At 40.1% G+C, this 18,333-nt stretch overlaps 1 protein-coding gene across 4 annotated transcripts in view; it reads right to left on the bottom strand.

Moving 5' to 3' along the window:
- Window positions 1–15,419, bottom strand: part of ALG10 (ALG10 alpha-1,2-glucosyltransferase) — a gene marked incomplete at its 5' end in the record, with an annotated part of 28,048 nt that extends 12,629 nt beyond the window's left edge. Inside the window, 4 exons of one of the 4 annotated variants that reach the window (XR_014582961.1) lie at window positions 5,344–9,094; window positions 10,009–11,532; window positions 14,098–14,295; window positions 14,772–15,419. Coding sequence is in view for 3 of the 4 variants with exons in the window: in XM_083832571.1 (XP_083688697.1) it covers window positions 10,477–11,532; window positions 14,098–14,295; window positions 14,772–15,419 (1,902 nt within the window). The other 3 variants (XM_083832571.1, XM_083832573.1, XM_083832572.1) reach the window with 3 other exon arrangements.
- Between the last annotated feature and the right edge of the window lie 2,914 nt (window positions 15,420–18,333).

The following is an 18,333-nucleotide window of genomic DNA, read 5'->3' on the forward strand; positions in this document are numbered from 1 at the left end:
TCTCTGAGTCTAAGAGATTAAGAACACCTGACAGAAATTGTCCTTTCCTTTAATTTTAAGCCACAGGACTTCTGGAGCTTGAATCATAATATTGCAGTGCTTGTGACTGGCAGGTATGTATTTGTGTCTTTGAAAACATCTTCCAGAGGTGGTTTAGTGACACATTTTATACTAGATCCAGTCAGAGTCATTAGCAAGTTCTGAAACCATTGAAATGCAGCCCCTGGATTTGGGGTTGCTCAAGAGCTACACATCTCCAGGATGAGCAGATTGGGACACCACAACACCTCAGATGAGGAAGCCTAAGGGCCTGGGCTAACAAGCGGCAGGTAATTTCGGGGCTGTCTGTAACACTTGTTGAGGGTGGAGCAATGCAGTCTGCTGAGCTCGGTCACTGTGTAGCTGCCATCTTAAGACAATGCAACAGGGCTGTCAGCTCCTCCCAGGTAAAATGGCGCAACCATCTGGAGAGGCCTTACCACAGCTGTGAAAATCAAGACCAGAAATGTCCCCCTCTGCAAATTTTGCTTCCGACAGCTAGGAAGGATCATCACGCACTCCTTCTTTCCCCAGGCAAGTCTTTTCCTATCAAGGTGCCATCCCACCACGCTGATGATAAGTACAGCCTACGGTTAGATTTCTTGACGTCCTTGCCAGAACAAGCAATGATTCTGTTTTTCAGCAGCAAAAATGAGGAAAGGGGACGGCCTCAGCTTGCCAGGCAGTCAGTACGAAGTCAGTACGACTGCAGATGGTCTTTGGCATGTGAAGAAGAGAAAGGTGCACCAAAGGAAGAACGGTTGAGCAGCTGTGGGAGGTGTAGAAACTAAGATGTGGAGAGACAGGGCAAGAGAGATGGGGATCTCCAGAAGAGGGGCATTTATGAATGAGAAAGAGAACTGGGGACTTCCGAAGTTCACAGAGTGGAAGCCAGGAATGGAAGGCCTGGGGAGATCTGCTCAAGGTGATAAAAAGTGCAGGGATTTGCTCGGTTGCTGAAGGTGGATGGCAGGAATGAAGGGTCCTTGGGTCAGGCAAAGCTGGCCTGAGGTGGGAAGAGGGATGGCCTGCGATGGGAGGAATGGGTTCATCCTACGGAGGGATGAAACTGGATGCTGAAGGGGCCAGGGTGAAGTGGGGTTGCCATTACTGTGGAATGTATTCCTGGCCCAAGCTCCCTGCAGACATACGCAGGATTATTTTCATCTTTCTTCTCCTCCATGGGACCACAAGGCACAGCCCTCAGTTTGTTCTCTTATTTGTTATCAAAATACAGAAGTCCTAATGGAGGTTCAAAGAAAAAGATCAGATTTGTTAAGGTATTTAGGCCCATATGAATGTTGATGTGCACCTGCACAATTAGGTCCTATTTTTAGATTCGATGCACATCTGTTTTCTACCTTATCAGCGCTGACAATAGAAAAACTGTTACAAAAAAGTCTTTTCAGCTTATTTCCCTATATTATCTGATTGTTGTAAATATTAAATGGTAGCTTTGCATAAAAAAGTAGTCACTGCTGTTTTACTTCATTTTTTGTATCATTATGTATTTTACTAAATATACCAAATCCAAAAATCTTCAAGGTCTTCATGACTGCTTTTTCAGTTTGTAAGATTGAGAGTATGCGGCTGAAGTGTTTGAAGAAGGCATTATTATTTCTTTAGTGTGCAAGTTCCTGTTGATTTAGATCCTCTAGATAGTGTCCTTGGAGAATGCAGTATTGAAATGAAAATAGATCCATCTCATGAAGTTGTACTTATAACAATTTCAATTAACTTAGTGTGTGAGTAATGGAAAAGAGAGTTAGATTGTAATTATCTTCCTCAACTCTGCCTGAGAAGTATATGTTCAAAGCACACAAAAAATTGTCAATATCCATACACTTTCAGAGTAACATTAAAGGTTAAATCTGATTCCCAATTATTCTGCTTACTTTATGTTAGATTTAATGAGAAAATAAAGTTTTGAATGTACGCTGTCAACAAGTGCCATTGCCTGCATTTCGATTACAGTGTATAGGTCCGTTTCTAACTCTGGCATTAACATTGCAACAGCATTGCAAAAGCAGGAGTAGGGATCTTTCTCAATGTTCCTTGCAACTTTGAATAACTACCTTGGTGTCATGTAATTAAACATTTTACCACAGATGCTGATGCTATAGACTGCAAGTTCCTTGTTAAAAATATGTGCAGAACCACTCACTCACTTATGTAAATATATACTCTCCTTTACCTTAGTTAAAAAGACCCCCAAATCAGGTTTTCATCTAAGAGCTAATAAAGCCAAATACAGGAAAGAGGGTCCCACAGAAATAAAACACAAAAAGGGCTGAAGAACATTTATCCTGAGATCCATCACAGCAAAAACTACCAGAAATCTTTTAGTGCTGCTTACAGAAAGAAAGGTGTTGACTACCAGCTGATTTTGACATGCTATTTTTTTCCCGAGTAACTGCAGACTATCAAGATTTTATAGCTGACTTTAAAGCTTTTTCTTGTTTGTTTGCTTACTCTCTGGCAAAATGATGGGCAAGAAAATTCAAGAGCATCAAGTCCTTATTTATGTATGACTTAAATAGCAAGTTGGAATCTTTGCAAGTGTTTAACATCTTTGACTCAGATTCAGTCACAAACAACTTACATTAACTGATCTGTGCCATAATTGTATGCCAAGGTTTATAGAAGCCTTAATTGCTGGCAAGATTGACATTTATTTTACAGAAAGGCTCCCTATTCACAAAGTTTTAATTATAAAGCTAGGATTTGAAAACGCAAGAGGAATGTGCCCACCAGTTTTGGTGGCAGTGGAGTTAATTTGGTTTTAGAAATCAAAGGTTTCTTGCCAAGTTAAAATGAATAAAACTAAGCCATAAACCCTCAAGCGGACTGGCTCTATGGTTAAAGAGTAGTTATAGCACCATTAGGGCAATTGCAATTTGATTTAATCAACCTAAGGAAAAGGAAAGGTAGTCTTCCAGAGCCACCCCATCGTCATCATCTAGATATCACTACTTCAAACCGGACAGAAAACAAAAAACGATGTGCTCAAATTCCACAAAGAAATCATATCTCAAGGCAAATATAAGAAACTTCTCAATATAACAGCAAGCTACTCAAGGTAGCCCTGGCTCTAGAGACCAAGACAGAAGACAGTCTACCCAATTTTCCTCCCTAAGCATTTAAGGAGTTCTAGGGGAGAGGAAACAGCCAAATCATTAGCTGCTTGGCCAAACCGCACATGCTGTTCCCCTTTCTCTAGCCACAGCAAAGCAGTTGTTATGGGACTTGTTAGCAGGTTTATGTTGTATTTTTTGGTATTTTTCCATTACCATGACCTTAGAAGTCCAAAAGCAATGCTTCACCTACGAGATAATCAGCACACTGTTCAAACTAAGGGTATCCATACAAGGTGCCATGGAGCTTGCCTTGGCTAAGCAGAGCAAGCTGTATGTATGTATGCCTAGGTTGATGGTGCTGCTTCCATACAAAACAAAACAACAACAACAACAAAAAGAAGAAAATAGAAAGAAAAACAGAAGAGCTCAAAAGTGTTGTTCTGTCATCGATTCTGGTGACCATATTCACATGCTGGGAAGAAAAAAAAATGAGAAAAAAAACACAAAGCCAGAGGAAAAACTATCTGGAAGGCAAGAGTCCTCACGTTTTTGTGGGTCAGTAGGTTAAGACATTGGTGGGTTGTGATCTGCATGTAGAAGCATAAAAAAAAAAAATGTTTTTTTTTTTTTTTACTAGTAAAAATTATATCTTTGAAAAAGCTTGTCAAAGGGTATAGCAAATTCATCACTACTTGATGGCTTTAAATAGAGTGTGTTTTCAGAAGATGTGCTCCATTTCAGCCACAAGATATTAAACTCTACGGGACTCACGTAATTTGGAAGCTAATTCCCTCTCAGTGGAAGTTGCTGGATGAAGTTCGATGGCCTACTGCCATGCATCAGCTGGATTAGGCCATTACAACGCTGCCTCCTCCACCGCCCCCTCCAAAATTTAAGCAGCGCATATTATACAAGCAGCAAAGGAGGGAGGAAGAAAATTAATCGTATTTCTCTTGAAGGCAAACTTAAAGATCCCTCCAGACATCAGACAGCCCCAAAATCCCAAACATTATTTCTTCTTAATTCTTTAGGAAAGTGCAAGTTATTATTTTCTTTTGGCTTTTAAGCAATGAGCTATCGTTCTTCCCCATTTCAGAAAAGAATGCTGAAAATGTTTCCAACTTAGTGATAATTAATTGAACTCACTGTTGTTGAAGCAAATCTGTACCAGTATATTTTTAGCACAGACACATCCAACTATATGCTGATTATAGTAATAATCAGCAAATAAATTCCTTTTCCTTTGGCATGTTGCTGGTTCTTCTTCTGTGAGACTGGAACCGGAGAGGGGACGTTATTCCCCAAAATTTCTTGAGACTTTAAAAGCACACTAACATTTCACATTGAGCTGAAAGTTTTCACATTTAGCCAGCAGAATGGTTGCCAGGGAAATCAGCTCAAACATTGGTCATTCTGGCTTAAATGCTGGCTGTGGGCCCCCCCCTGCTCACAATACACTGCCAAAACACACCGGGCTCTGGAAAGTAGGTCCCAGCAGCAGGTAGCTTTGACAAGACGCCTGGCAGATGAATTCCCACCTTCACAGCTATCTCAGTTGACCACTGCCATAAAATAATCCCCTTGGTAATGAGAAGCATACGGTGTTATGACAGTGCACAAGTGCACAGGGTAAGGAATCCTATATGAAACAAAGAAAATGTTGGATAAAAACCAGGCATGCTGCTCCTCGCCAGCACTACCGTTTTGAAGTGCTTCCTCCCACCCACCACCAAAGCTGTGGCATTTGCTCAGCACTGACCCAGAGGGCAAAATGCTCTCTCTGAAATCAGTAATATTCCTGGGCGTCTCTCCTTTGTTCTTTTCGAGCTTGTCATTTAGATTCCAATTCAACCAGGCAATGTTTTGTTTGAGATTCGATGGGAACCCAGGAAAATGCAGCACGATTTACGTGTCTGAAATGTGCAGGTCTGAAGCAGTGCCCTAAAATTAGAGACTCTTGTCAGCAATAATCACCATAAACATTCCTTTTGCACTGTGTATGCACAAGATTATTTCTATGACAATACTTCTAGGACAGTTGATATGAAAACACGGAAACTTAATCTCGTTAGAGAAGATCTGAAGGTAGCTAAGGACACGAACTTCTGCAATTACATCTCTGAAAAGACATACTGCTACCGCTAATACCAATTCATACCGATTCCAGTCAAATGCACTGTGTATTAATTTACATCTACGTAGAACCAGGAAATAAAGCACATGCAAAGACTGTTTTCAAAGTGTTTAATTTTTAAGATACGACAATTGTTGCTTAATAAAAACAGCAGAGTATCTGGCCAACGAACGCTCTGAAAACAAAAGCAACGCCTTCCCCACTACTGACACAGAGGTGCAATTCAAGTAGGCTCACAACATTTCTTGAAAACATTAAGGACAGGTTATAGATCCACACTGAAGTACCAGAAATATCATTTGATAAACCAGTTAATTCCCAAATTTAGCAAGATCGTTCTAGCAGTGATCAGGCCAGCAACAAGCAGCCTCTCCTTCCAGCTGGAGAAGACATTTTCCCTCGGGTATGGCAAACCCCTCTCCCTTACCACCACACACATAAAACCAAGCTACAGAGCACTGCTAAATGCAGCACTGCCCCAGAGCATCGCATCCATTTCTGCTGCTGGTAGTGTTGCAACAGCAATCGTCTATACCAATCCTTTCCCTTTTGCTCCCTGCTCCTGAAATTCCAGCTTTCCCTGGAGCTAAGGAACAGCATGAGGTCCTGAGCACACTCTGAGAGTAAGCACAAAGCCCAGTGACAAAAACTCGCAAATTGAGGACATTTTAGCTACACGTTGCTGGCTAGGTTAGCATTTCTGTCTCATGGAGAGATTCCTTTTGTCTGCAAAATGATGTTTGCTAGTAAAAACCAATTCTCTGGATTCATCTAAAGCATACTTTTAAGGGGGATTTTTTTTTTTCTATAAAAGACGTCTCAGCTGGCATACAAATGTCACTGACTCAAAAATAAAAAGCATATCCAATCCAACAAGGAAAGCAAAGTTTTTTTTAAGGAAAGGAAAAAAAAAACAGGGCAGTGAATAGAAACAAAGAATTTGACGTAATTGGAAGCAGTTATTTTCATGGACTCTGGCTATAGACTTTTTCATGACACAAAATGCAGATGATGCATTTAAAATGCAGCGTGTCAGCTACTACAGGGCTAACAGATATTTGAACATTTGTGTTTCATATGTGCATCATCTAACAAAAAGAGCGAATATTTCAGAAAATCACCACGTGTCAGTCGCAAAAGTATAATTACTTTGCTTTCCTCAGTTTGTCCTCCAATTTATTTTTTTTTTTTAATTTTAAATGGCAATGAATAGACCACGTGAAGAAAATAAGAATCTGTGAAAGGCAGTAATAAAATAGCAGAAGGAAATCTGTCTAACTTTCTAAGTAACTATATTGTTTAAGATACTGACATCACGTCAACAGAAAGCTTTTAAGTTTCATTTTGTTCTCTAAGACCAGACACGAAAACTCGATAAATAAATAAAAACATCAAATACATTTTAAACATGAGCAAAACCAGTGCTTCTTCTAAAACTTATACACTCTAAATTGATAATTAAAAACAAGGACATTTTAGCTAAACTAGTTACTGAAACAAGCAATCAGCCATGACAGAACTCGAAGTTTTCTAATTCTCAGGAAATAGGCTAAAAAAACCTGATGCTGTGATTTCAAGCAGCATGACATTAAGCAGTTGGTCACCCCAACAGGACGGCACAAGGCTGCCACCTTGTGAAAAAATGCAAACCAGCATTAACAAAACAAAAATCAACAGTCTGCATCTAGACTACAGAAGACTTTTTCCTACAGTATTTTTAACAGAAGTAAACCATCTAGTTTACCTACTTGCAATCAAAGTAATAGGTAAAAAAAATATTTCAGCATGCACATGTTGCTTTTGGTGTAAAATTCATACTAATTTTGAACACAAACATGTTGTCAAAGGACTTTAGAGGAACAAAACCAACACAGAATACTCACAAATAACAGAAAATACAGATTATGAACTTTACAAACAATCTACCTACCTTCCCAAATAACCACCTATATGTAACTTCAAAAGTTTTCAATTACTTTTCTTGTATTTTTCACCTCAAAACAATTCAGCCACACTGTGGCTGTTCAGTTCTGTGCTTGGGTTCTTGTGAGAATTATTGAAAAATCACCTTCTTTCTGTCTCAGAAAAACTGAACCTGAGCCTTTATTTGTCAACAGCAATTATAAAATTGTTAGCTACATTTTTTTTTAATCTCAGACATAACATTTCAACAAATTACTGCAGCTTTTTTCTCTAAATGGATAGCCGATTAATAAAATTTACAGTAATAATTGTTTTAATGCTGTTGGAAGTAATTTCATTGCCAATTTACACCAGCGCAGGAATTAACCAGAAGTAATTCCTCCTGAAGCTAGAAGACCATGGCAACAAAACCAGGATAAACACAGCCCTTTCTGCATGTCTTTACAACGAATAGGTCATGCATTACAAACAGCTACAAAGGAAATATTTCAAAAGCAAAATACTAAGATGAATTTTCCAAAAGAGAGATGCTCCAAGATTATCACAGTATGTTAAACTAATTCTTATATCTAGATTTTAAAACTGCCACTGCTACTGATATTTGTGAAATGTCTAGGAAACACTTTCTTTGTCATTAATCGTGATGTAATTACAACCATCTTGATTTATGAAACTGAATCAGACTAACGTTGAATGTTACTTGTAGAGTCCCTCTGGCTTATCAGCAAAAGTGAAAATACAGCTTTACTCCAAAAACAAATTTATCCTTTCATGTTTTAATAATTCATGGATTTTACTATTTATGAAAACTTATTTCAACTCAGCCTGATTTAACTTAGCAAAAAACATTAAGAATTGTACAGTTAAATCAAAATATAAGTACACTGATAAATCCCATGACAAAATGTTATGCTGTCTTATAATATTCTTAAAAAGCAAATAAATTAGTAAAACAGCTCACAGAAACCTCTCTCTATATAATTTTTCTAGTATCTTGTAACATGGTTATTAGAAAGGCATTGTGCTCTATATTTTGTGGGCCTTTTGCATTCACTTTTCTTTATGAAAGAAATGTATAGTTGCATTAAATAGTATTCATCTCAACTCATTTCTTTTCACTGGAAACATGGCTGCTATCTCAGTTGAGGGTAAGTATGAAGCATAAGCACTCTCATCATTAACAGTGTTGATAATTTAAGGCATTCAAATACCAACACTGATACACATCATGGACAAAATAAAACAGCCATGCCCTACAGAAGTACAGGAATGTTTTCATTTTGTCAAGGGGATGAACAACAGCTCCTCTACACAAGCCAAAAAAAAAAAAAATTTAAAAATAAAGAGATCTGGAAGGCAGGTCAAAATTTAATCCAGGGCCACATCACTTCCCACGTTACCCTTCCAACTCATTCAGTACTACAAGCTGAGGACACAAATGCAGTTGCACTGAAACATGCATATGCTCTTTACCTTGTTTACATTTTTGTAATGTTACAGAAAAACAAAACTGGATGCAGAAGGCATGCAAGACTTCCCCTCAAAATCCATCACAATAAAATCAGTGCACAGCATCCTGGCTTCTGCAAGAACCATGCTGGATGCTTGAAAAGCAAGCCAATTCAGGCTTCTCTTGGCCTGTCAACTTGATATAAAGCCAAATAGGGAGTGATGGAAAATTGCTTTCCCTATTGTACACACGTTGTCAACAAATTACCATACTGGCAACAGGGCAAAAAGAAAGCAGTGACCTAGCAAATGTTTCAAACACAATATAAATAAACCTACTCATTGAGTAGCTTTAAGGTTTCCTTAGAAGAAACAGGGTTGCAAAGACGGTGGACAGGAGAATCCGAGCCAAGCACACTCTTCATGGCGTTAGTACAGAGAAGGGCTCAGAGTCAGAACATTGATCTGTATACTATAAAGAAAAAAAAAAATAACAGTACTGCTGTGAGTACTGACCTTTCGAAGTGCAATTCCATTTCAGAGTGACTGGAGTGGCAATAAGATAGTATGTTTGCAGAGATGTGACTGCAGTATTTTCATTACAGGGCAAGAAAGACCTTAGAGATGTTAAACAGTATGTGAAGCTTTGGATCTCCCCAGCACATAATTTAGTTATATTTATAAAACCGCTTAACTGTTAACTTCAAGTGATCAAATATTTTTTAGTCTAATTAAAGACATTTACTGACAGGAACCATTACAGTTCTCAAACTTCTTTTATTCTGAAGATAATGCACTAGATGCTTTAAAAAAAACCATACACATTGTATTTTACCTTTGTAAAACAAAATATATACTCCCTTGTTCCATTAGATTTGTATATATAAGAAAAACATTTAAAAGAACAATTCAGTAATGCCATTAATGCTTATTTAAGATTGCATGGCAAAGATCTTAGAAACACTGAGTTCAACTTGGGAGTGTACTCATATCCTACACTTCAATACAAATCTGCAAGCACAGAACTTCAGGCCATAAAAGCCGTATTATTTAAAAGGGTATTCATTATACCGCATTCCACTGTGTAACGACACATTTCAGTCTGACACACATAAATTGCTCCCCTTCTAATAGGCCACATTATCAACCGCAATTTATCTTTTGTTGTACAATAACATTTATTCCCCCAAAGAAGGTACATGCATACAGCTTCCACCGTATTTTCTAAATATCAGTTTGAAGTAAAATTTTCAAAATGTCCTAATCATTAAAGAGCCTACATTCTGTTTGCAAAACTCATGTAAGCGTTTATTGACAAAAAACTCATGAAAATTCAGTGGGACGTAGGTGTTTTTGAAAACATTATACTTTAGCAGTGTTTCATACCTTGACCTTTAGCAGCCGTAGATGGAAGCGGCCCGTTCCAATGAGTAAACATGCACCCAGAAGTAACAAGAAGGTTAAACACTTAGATACTCTGTTTTAAAGAGAAGCCTCTGAAACATAAACTGTCATATCTTCAAGTACATTAGAGAATATATTATAATGCAAAGTGACTGTAAACATCCCCCGTATTTCACATTAATTACTGGAAAGTGTTCTCAAATTTCCTCTCCTACTGAATTTGTTAATTCCAGGAGCTCAGAAATTCAATATTTATAATACCTTCACTTTACGAGATATCAGACCTCACATTCAGTTCCAAGAACATAAGCAACTTCCTTCCTTCCCCAATCCTCACTGGGGAAAAAAAAGTTCATACATAATGCAAAACACAGTACTTCATTCCAGAGTCCACAGTCTTGAAATGGTACTGGGTTTTCCTAAGGGTATGAAGGTTAAAAAAAAAAAAAGTCACCACATAAACCTCTGGACTTCCACACTATTTGGCCATTGAAATGTTTTGTTTAGAAAAAGAGAAAAAGCTACTACATTCACAACAATATAAAAAGCCAACTCAAGGAGTTGTCTGTAAAGAGAGGGAAATGGAATATTGAGCCTGTATATTAAGAATGGCAAAATAAAGTAACGAAATTCTAGCAGCTTTTGAGGAATGGTGACTGCTAATAGACATACAAAATACATTAAGGTCCAGAATACTGGTTTTGTTTTTAGTGTATCAAAAAAACTCCAGCCAGCAAATACATAGGCTGGAACTAACGCATATTTAACAAGTTCATGCCTTTGGAAGATTTTTCTCCAGACATAGAACGTGTAATGTCTGTTATCTGCTAGTAAATACTTATGAACGTAGGTAAATTTCCAAACCAGGAATAAAGAGATGACGGTGATTAAGCCGTACCGCAGAGGGTGTTTCCGCAACGACAGCAGGAATTTGCTGATTTTAGTAGGGGTCAGTAAATGAGGGAAGGAAAAAAAGAGAGTAAAGGACAGAAAATAGAACAGCTGAGGAAAGTGCAAACAGGCTTCGTGGCTACTTCTGTCACCAACAACTATCCCACCATTGACAAAGACAAAAACAAAGAACGCAGTTACTAATATGATATACGGCCAAGTTAAAGCAACAAGTGTAACTAAGTTTTTAGGCGATACAAGATATTCAGTAAGAAACTTCAATACTCTGATCAGATCTGAAAATGATCCTCTCATGGCAGAGATCTTTTCGTCTTTCTTTTTCAGTAACTCTGTCTTCCAGGCTTCATTTAGCTTCTCTGCAACAACATTTCCAGCACAAAAAACTGTCCACACAATATTTGTCTGGCGAAACATGAAGCCACAAAATCCAAGCAGAGCTGAAGCTTTATGGTTACCATAAAGGCACATTAAATATGCAAAGAGAGTAAAAAATACTGATCCCGGGTCCGTATAATAAAGGAATGTAAAAAAATAAAGGGTGGGAAATATTGCAAGAGTTAATGAAGACAAAATTCTCTGGAAACCAGACACAGCCTAGAGAAAAAGCAGAAAAATGTGATTAGTAACATCCAATAAATATATATACATTATTTGTGAGAATTCAATTACCACAATATAGCATCTCTAATGCTCTTCGATTCCATTGCTGCACAAGCACACACGCTACAGTTTTGTTAAGCTCCTGCTATGTTAATATAGAGTGCTGGACAATACAATGGTAAAAGACAAACGAGAACATGGCACGTTATTGCTGGTGAGATAAAAAATATGGCAAAGAAAATACACCAACTCCTTTCGTAAGTCAAGTGTTCACATATCTGTGGTATTAAAATTATTGAGGGAGTATAACTGCTCCCATACCTAGGATAAAAGAGCTACAATAATGGGCAAAGGAAAAGGGGGGGAAAAAAACAGTGCTTTATGTCCCTGCAAACTCATCACCAGGTTCTGTTTGTGAGACAGCAGAACACATCATTCTGTGCTTTTACTATTGCATTTTTTGAGGCCAGCACACAAAACGGTCAGTTCAAGTCTCTAATCTTTGGTGCAGCTTTTGTTTTTTATTTTCAATATAATTCACAAGTTAAAAAAGAAACTTCAAAGAAAATAGAAGACCATACAGTTAAAAACTTCTCCCAGTTATGCCACTCACTACGTGACATGATGCAATTCACGGTGTTAAAAATGCTGCATGTTCCTGAAGGATGTAGCGTGAGATGAAACAGACGGCCACCACCATACAGAAAAGAGAATACAGAAAACGCTCAGAGCTCAAAGAAGTGGCAACAACACAAGCACATTTTCTCATGCTTATACTACTAGCAAGAAACCTTTTGTTTTCTTATATTTATATTCCCACCTCCAAACATAACCTTCAGTGTACCAGAAAAAGAAACAATTTATTGAATTTGACCTAATTCTGTGTTTTATCCTGTGCTTAACCATGAAGAGTCTTCTGTAAGAAGACACACCAGAGGAAATTTTCTTTACAGTAAAGGAATTCTTGAATTATCAGAGAACGAGAAAAAATGTTCTTACAGTTAAAAGAGAAACTAAAGAGCTTTCACTAAGACAAAAGCTTTTGAATAGGCCATTAACCACTGTAACAATTTACCTACGACAGTGGCAGATACTCCACCATTTTAAAAATACAATAGTCTTGTATCCAAGTTGGACTGTTATGGTCTGGACAGGTGGACAACTAAGCAGATAAACACTGGCTGGATCACTCTATCCAAAGGTAAGAAGAATATTGCAGAGACCTATACTAGGATCTGTCCTATTTAACATCTCAATGATCTGAAACAACAGAGAATAACTTCATCACGTTTGCAGGTGATGCTGACCTGTGGGGACTTTGGCAGTATGCCCAAGGGAAGGGCAGCCACCCAGAGTGACGTACACAGGCCAGAGAAAGGGTGCAACAGAAATCTTACAAGATTCAACAAGGGCAAATGTAAATACCTATGTCTGGGAAAAAAGAACGCCCTACAATGATACGTGTTGAGCATGAAGTTGCTGAGGATCTGCTGCTATTTGGAAAGGGACCTGGGGGTCTCAGCAGGCAGCAAGATGAACATGAGCCAGCAGCATGCACTGGCAGCAAAGGAACAGCAAGAACCTCTTGAGCTGCTTTAACAAGAGGGTAGCAGCAGATCAAGGAAAGTGACTATCCCTTTTTACTCGATATTTGTAAGGCTGCATTTAGTATACCATGTCCAGTTTTGTGCTCCACGATACAAAAAAGCAATCACTAAACTGGAACAAGTTCTACCAGGATAGACAAGGGCTGAAGCATCTGGCCTGGGAAGAGAGGCTGAGGGAGCTGGCCTTGTTCAGCCTGGAAAACAGAGGCTCTGGGGGGCCTGAACAACAGCCTACCAGTACCTATCAGGAGGTTAAGGTAAAGCGAGGTAAATGGAGCCAGACTCCTCAACTGGTGTATGGTGGGAGAACAAGAGACAATGGGTATAAATTGAAATGAGAGGTTCAGGCTGGACTTAAAAAAAAAAAAAAAGAAAGAAAAAAAGAAACCACCACCTTTTCCATCATGAGGCCAGTCAGTCAGTGAAACAGGTAGCCCAGTGAGGTCGTGCAGTCACTCTCCATCCTTGGAGATTTTTCCAGCCCCCACCCTGAGCAACCTGGTCTGATCTCAGGGCTTGCCTGCGTTGTGCTAGAGACCTCATGAGATCCCTCCTAACTTGTATTATTCTCCAGTTCTAAATATTGACATCAAAGGTGTTATCTTTCTGAAGAACACATTTTGGTTCACACACAACTTACTGGGCTGCATTCAGGATTCAGTGGTTAAAGTTTTGTGCAGAATTTTAACCAACCAGATGAGTTATTATCTAATAATTTTATATGTGTATTTCAATGGGACTACTTATAGTTACACATAATGCTAAAGTTTCAGAGGATCACACCCTGACAGAGAAAAAGTACCACTTTTTTAAGAGAAAAGGAATAACCAAACTGGTAGGCGTACCTGAAATTATTTGAAACTGACAGTAGCTCGTATATGTAGTGAAGTAAACACACACAGTCAAGAAATTGTTTATACTAGTGCACAAAAGTATCCGACGTTGACTGTACCTTATTTTTCTGGTGGATCTTTAAGAGCAGTAAATACAGCAGGTAGAAGTTGCCAGCGCTGAAAAGGAGGTTGATAAACCTGAGCATTCCCGTGGAGCACACGATGGCTCCTGTCCACCCGAAGAGCCAGGCTGCGGGTTTCACCACGCCGACGGACAGCAGGTACAGGCCCGGCAGGGTCGTGATCATGGGGTCCCACTGGAGAGCGGGGACAAAGAGAGAGGGGTCAAAGATGTGTGACAGAGATCTGTCACACGACAACCGGACCTGAGACATGCAGCAGGGCTGGGATACACAATTCCGACCCCTGCCCTATTTCATCATGTGGGTCAGGGAATTACTGTGGTTGGAGAAGCCCTCCAAGATCACCTGCTCCAACCACCCCCTACCGCCAATGTCACCCACTAACCCATGTCCCTAAGCACCACGTCCAACCTCTCCTTGAACACCCCCAGGGACGGTGACTCCACCACCTCCCTGGGCAACCCGTCCCAATGTCTGACCACTGTTTCTGAGAAGAAAGGGCCGTTTATTGGACTTCAGGCGTTCTTAGCCCAAGATCTCCTTCTGGGATGACCTCGCGTCCCACCGCCCTCACTCGTCCCACCCGCGGCAACAACCGGGCCGGGCTCGGAGAGCGGCCGAGCCCGGGGGAGAGGAGGGAGCCGGGGCACCTGCAGGAAGCGGCCTTGGCAGTAAGCTTGTGCCTGGGGGACGTGGAAGACCTCGTCCATGTAGGGCTCCCGCAGGCGGCGGTTGACCGCCGCGAAGAGCAGGGAGGAGACGAGGAAGGCGCCGCTCATGGCGGCGGAGAAGCCGTACGCCTCCACGCCCTCCATGCTGCCGGCCGGGAAGGGGTTGCCCTTCCGGGGAGGGGAGGACGGACAGAAGGAAGGAAGGATGGACGGAGGAAGAGGAGGAGGAAGAGGAGGAGGAGTCATGCGCAGGCTACAGTTGCTGTGCAGGAAGGAGTGAGGGGTGCCGCAGGCGGATCGGGGGTTTTTAGGGGTGCCGCAGCCGGCTTTTCCCCTTTCACCAGCACCCGCAGGCGGGTGCATGCAGCGAGGGCTCTGTTTGCTGTGAGAACGGGGCGAAAGGGTCCCGTAGCCCTGCGTGCAGCAGCCCCCCGGCCGCCCAGCCTCGGGCAGGGCAGGCGGCATGGAGGCGCCCCGTGAGACGGGGCTGGAGCTGCAGCAGGAGCTGGAGCTGTTCCCCGGCCGCAGCGTCTCCCTCCTCCTCTTCAACGGCGTGCAAAACGCGGCCGCACTGCGAAAGAAAGCCATGGAGGGGGCCGTGGAAGGAGCGCTCCTCAACCCCGCCATGGTGAGGGGGTCCCCGGAGCCCCGGTGCTGGCGGGGTGCGGTGCGGAGGGCCGCAGGGGGCGCCTCTGCAGGCGCCATGTCGGAGCCGGCACGGGCCTGGCGCCCGCTGCAGCCCCTGCGGGTCCCTTCAGCGTCGTGCGAGGGCTCCTCTGTGTGAAACATGCCGCCCGGGAAGGATGAGAGGCACAAAAGGGTGTCTTCTTGGTTCCCGTGGCATCCGATTTCCTGGAGTTATTTAAATCTACCTCCACCTGCGAAATGTATTACTAGCTGTGCAATGCTCTTGCCAAAAATCAGTGGTGTGTGGAGCCTTAGTTCTCTTTTAAACTCCTTACTACTTTCTGAACCGATTCTTTGTTATTGCTAGAATTAGCAAAGCAGTAATCACAAAAGAAGGGAAAAAAAAAGATTTGAATCTGTCAGCTTACCCATAGAAGATTTATTAACGTGATTCTTTTTCAAAAGATTTCAGTAATCTGACTGAGCGAGTGTAATCATTATTTTTACGTCAAGCATTGTCCCTCTCAGTAAGCAATCCCATTCACTTTGGAAGAACAAGAATTGCTAAAAAGTTGCAGAACACTGTATTGCTCACTCTTACAACTGCAGACTCAGGCCATTAAAATTAGTTGGTCAGATTTTTTTTCAGAGTTCAAAATATTATGTTGATTTTCTGTTTAACTTATGTCGTATTTTACAGATTGTAGATCCTTTTCAAGTTCTTGTGGCAGCCAACAGAGCAGTTCATCTACAAACGATAGGTAAAATGAAGACCAGATCTCTCAACGCAGAAATTATTTTCAGCCTTTCACCAAACAACAACGTAAGATTTATTGATCAAATATCATTTTTGCCAAAGAAGCTTGCTAATATCCCTGCAGCCAGACTAAATACAGGTATCCATCTAACAGTTTACCTGGCATACTAATAGAAGTTGCTGTTATTTTTACTAACACTAATATTCTGTAATCTCTTGTAGCTCATCAGAATTCCATTATCATTAAATGTTTGTTAATTTATACTTCAGGTTTATTTGATCCAGTAACTGAAAAGATTGTTTAGATGTAGTGAGAAAATGACTTGCAGTATTTTGATATTTTTCATCTTTTCTTAGATTTCAGATGCATTTAAAAAGTTTGGCATTTCAGACAGTGACACAGCAGTACTCATTGTTCTGGTTGTAGACAGAGAAAAACCTGTAAATCTGGAAGATATAGCATCTCACGTAGAAGGCCAACAGGTTGCTCTAGATGAACTTTCCCAACTGACAGACACTGCCAAAGTTAAAAAGGTATGTAACCAAAAGAGATGACTGGGGTAGAGAAAAGGAATAAATTATATAATTGAGGGCTATTTACCCCTCAATTTACATAATTCACATAGGGTTTGTTTTTCTTTAACATGACTGAAAACTTGTCTTACGTGCAACTTTTTCTTATAATGCTTTTTTACTCTGGAAAAAAAGCTGTAGTCCTCGTGCTCTGATATCACAAATTTTAAGTTATCAAATTCTTAACATTGTCAGGAAATTGAAACATAAAAATGAATTCCAGATTGCTGCCCACCATTTATACACTTTTGCTTCTTGTCTTCTCAGGCAAATACCCAAGTAATTGTAAACAAATTTTCAGTCCCAAAGCATTTCATAATCTTAAACACAAATAGTCCCGGCATGGGCAGCTAACTAAAAATTTGTTGATTAGCTGCTAGGAGCTGTGTTAAGAGGATTTGTGCTCTTACCAGATTACCATGTGCTGGAAAAGTATCTCGAAGGATGTGAGTTCCGCTTGATAAAATTTAGTTTAGTTTAAATCGTCTTGATCAGGTCAATCAAATTAATGATGGGAGGCATATAAGCAAAACTGGACAAATTGTAGTATATAATGTGGAGCTAAAACTACTGTTCTCATTTAGTTTCTTAGCTTTCCCATGTCTCTTGCAGTTTCAGAATTTGATTGGTTTCTCACTCCCAACTTTTATCTAGCCTGCAAGACAACATACGAATTTCTAATGTAAAAAAGGGGAGGAAGGGGGAAATCTGTGTGTGTATATTTTTTAATGTATGCAGTAGATTTTTTTCTTCCTTTCACAGCTTTCATGTTTTCCTTGTTCTTTTTTTTTTTTCCTGCAGATGTACAAAATTACTCCACAGGAAGAAAAAATCGGCACCTTATTAGATAGTGTTATTTGCAGAATGTCAACAAAAGATGTTTAACAAAAATGTAGAAATAAATTTGTTTTGAAGGAAAAAGTGGACTTTTTAAGATGTAAAAACACTTTGCAACTCCCCCTATATCTCAAGAGAATGTGAACTGAGTTGTTTCGTGACATCTGAGCTTCAACCATAAATGAGCAAGCTTGGACATGGGGGTAATCTGGGCTGTATTCTAAGCACAGAGATTAGTTTGGCTGTGCTAAGCAGAATTTACCATTGCCATTTCTGTCCATTTTCCTAATGAGAAAAAATGACTTTTGCCAGTACCTTAAGCTGATCATAAACAGAAGGTTTGGAAATTTGTACTTATTTTTTTTTTTTCAGCAAATATTTCGTTATCCCTCAATAAGTTTCAGATATTTTTTTATCAGCCCTACCTTGATTTGATTTGACACCTGAATTTGATGGACAATATCATTTTAATGTATCGTTTTAATGATACTACTGCCAGCTTTTCTGTCTCTATAGTGTGGAGTATTGCTGATGGGCTAGAAAAAAATGAAAGTTTATATAAACTGTCTGCAGTACTCTCTACTAATGAGATAGTCATCGCCCAGCATTTGGGAAAAGGAATGGGGGGGTGCTTCATGGCACCCAGTGTTGTATGCAGAGATGCAATGTCCAGCAGAGGTTTCGGTGATGTGCTGAGCAATGATTAAGGTCAGTATAGGTGGTGCTACGGTGGCGTTAGCACCAGAC

This window comes from Anser anser (genome assembly GCF_964211835.1).
Source record: "Anser anser genome assembly, chromosome: 1".
Taxonomy (NCBI): Eukaryota; Metazoa; Chordata; class Aves; order Anseriformes; family Anatidae; genus Anser; species Anser anser.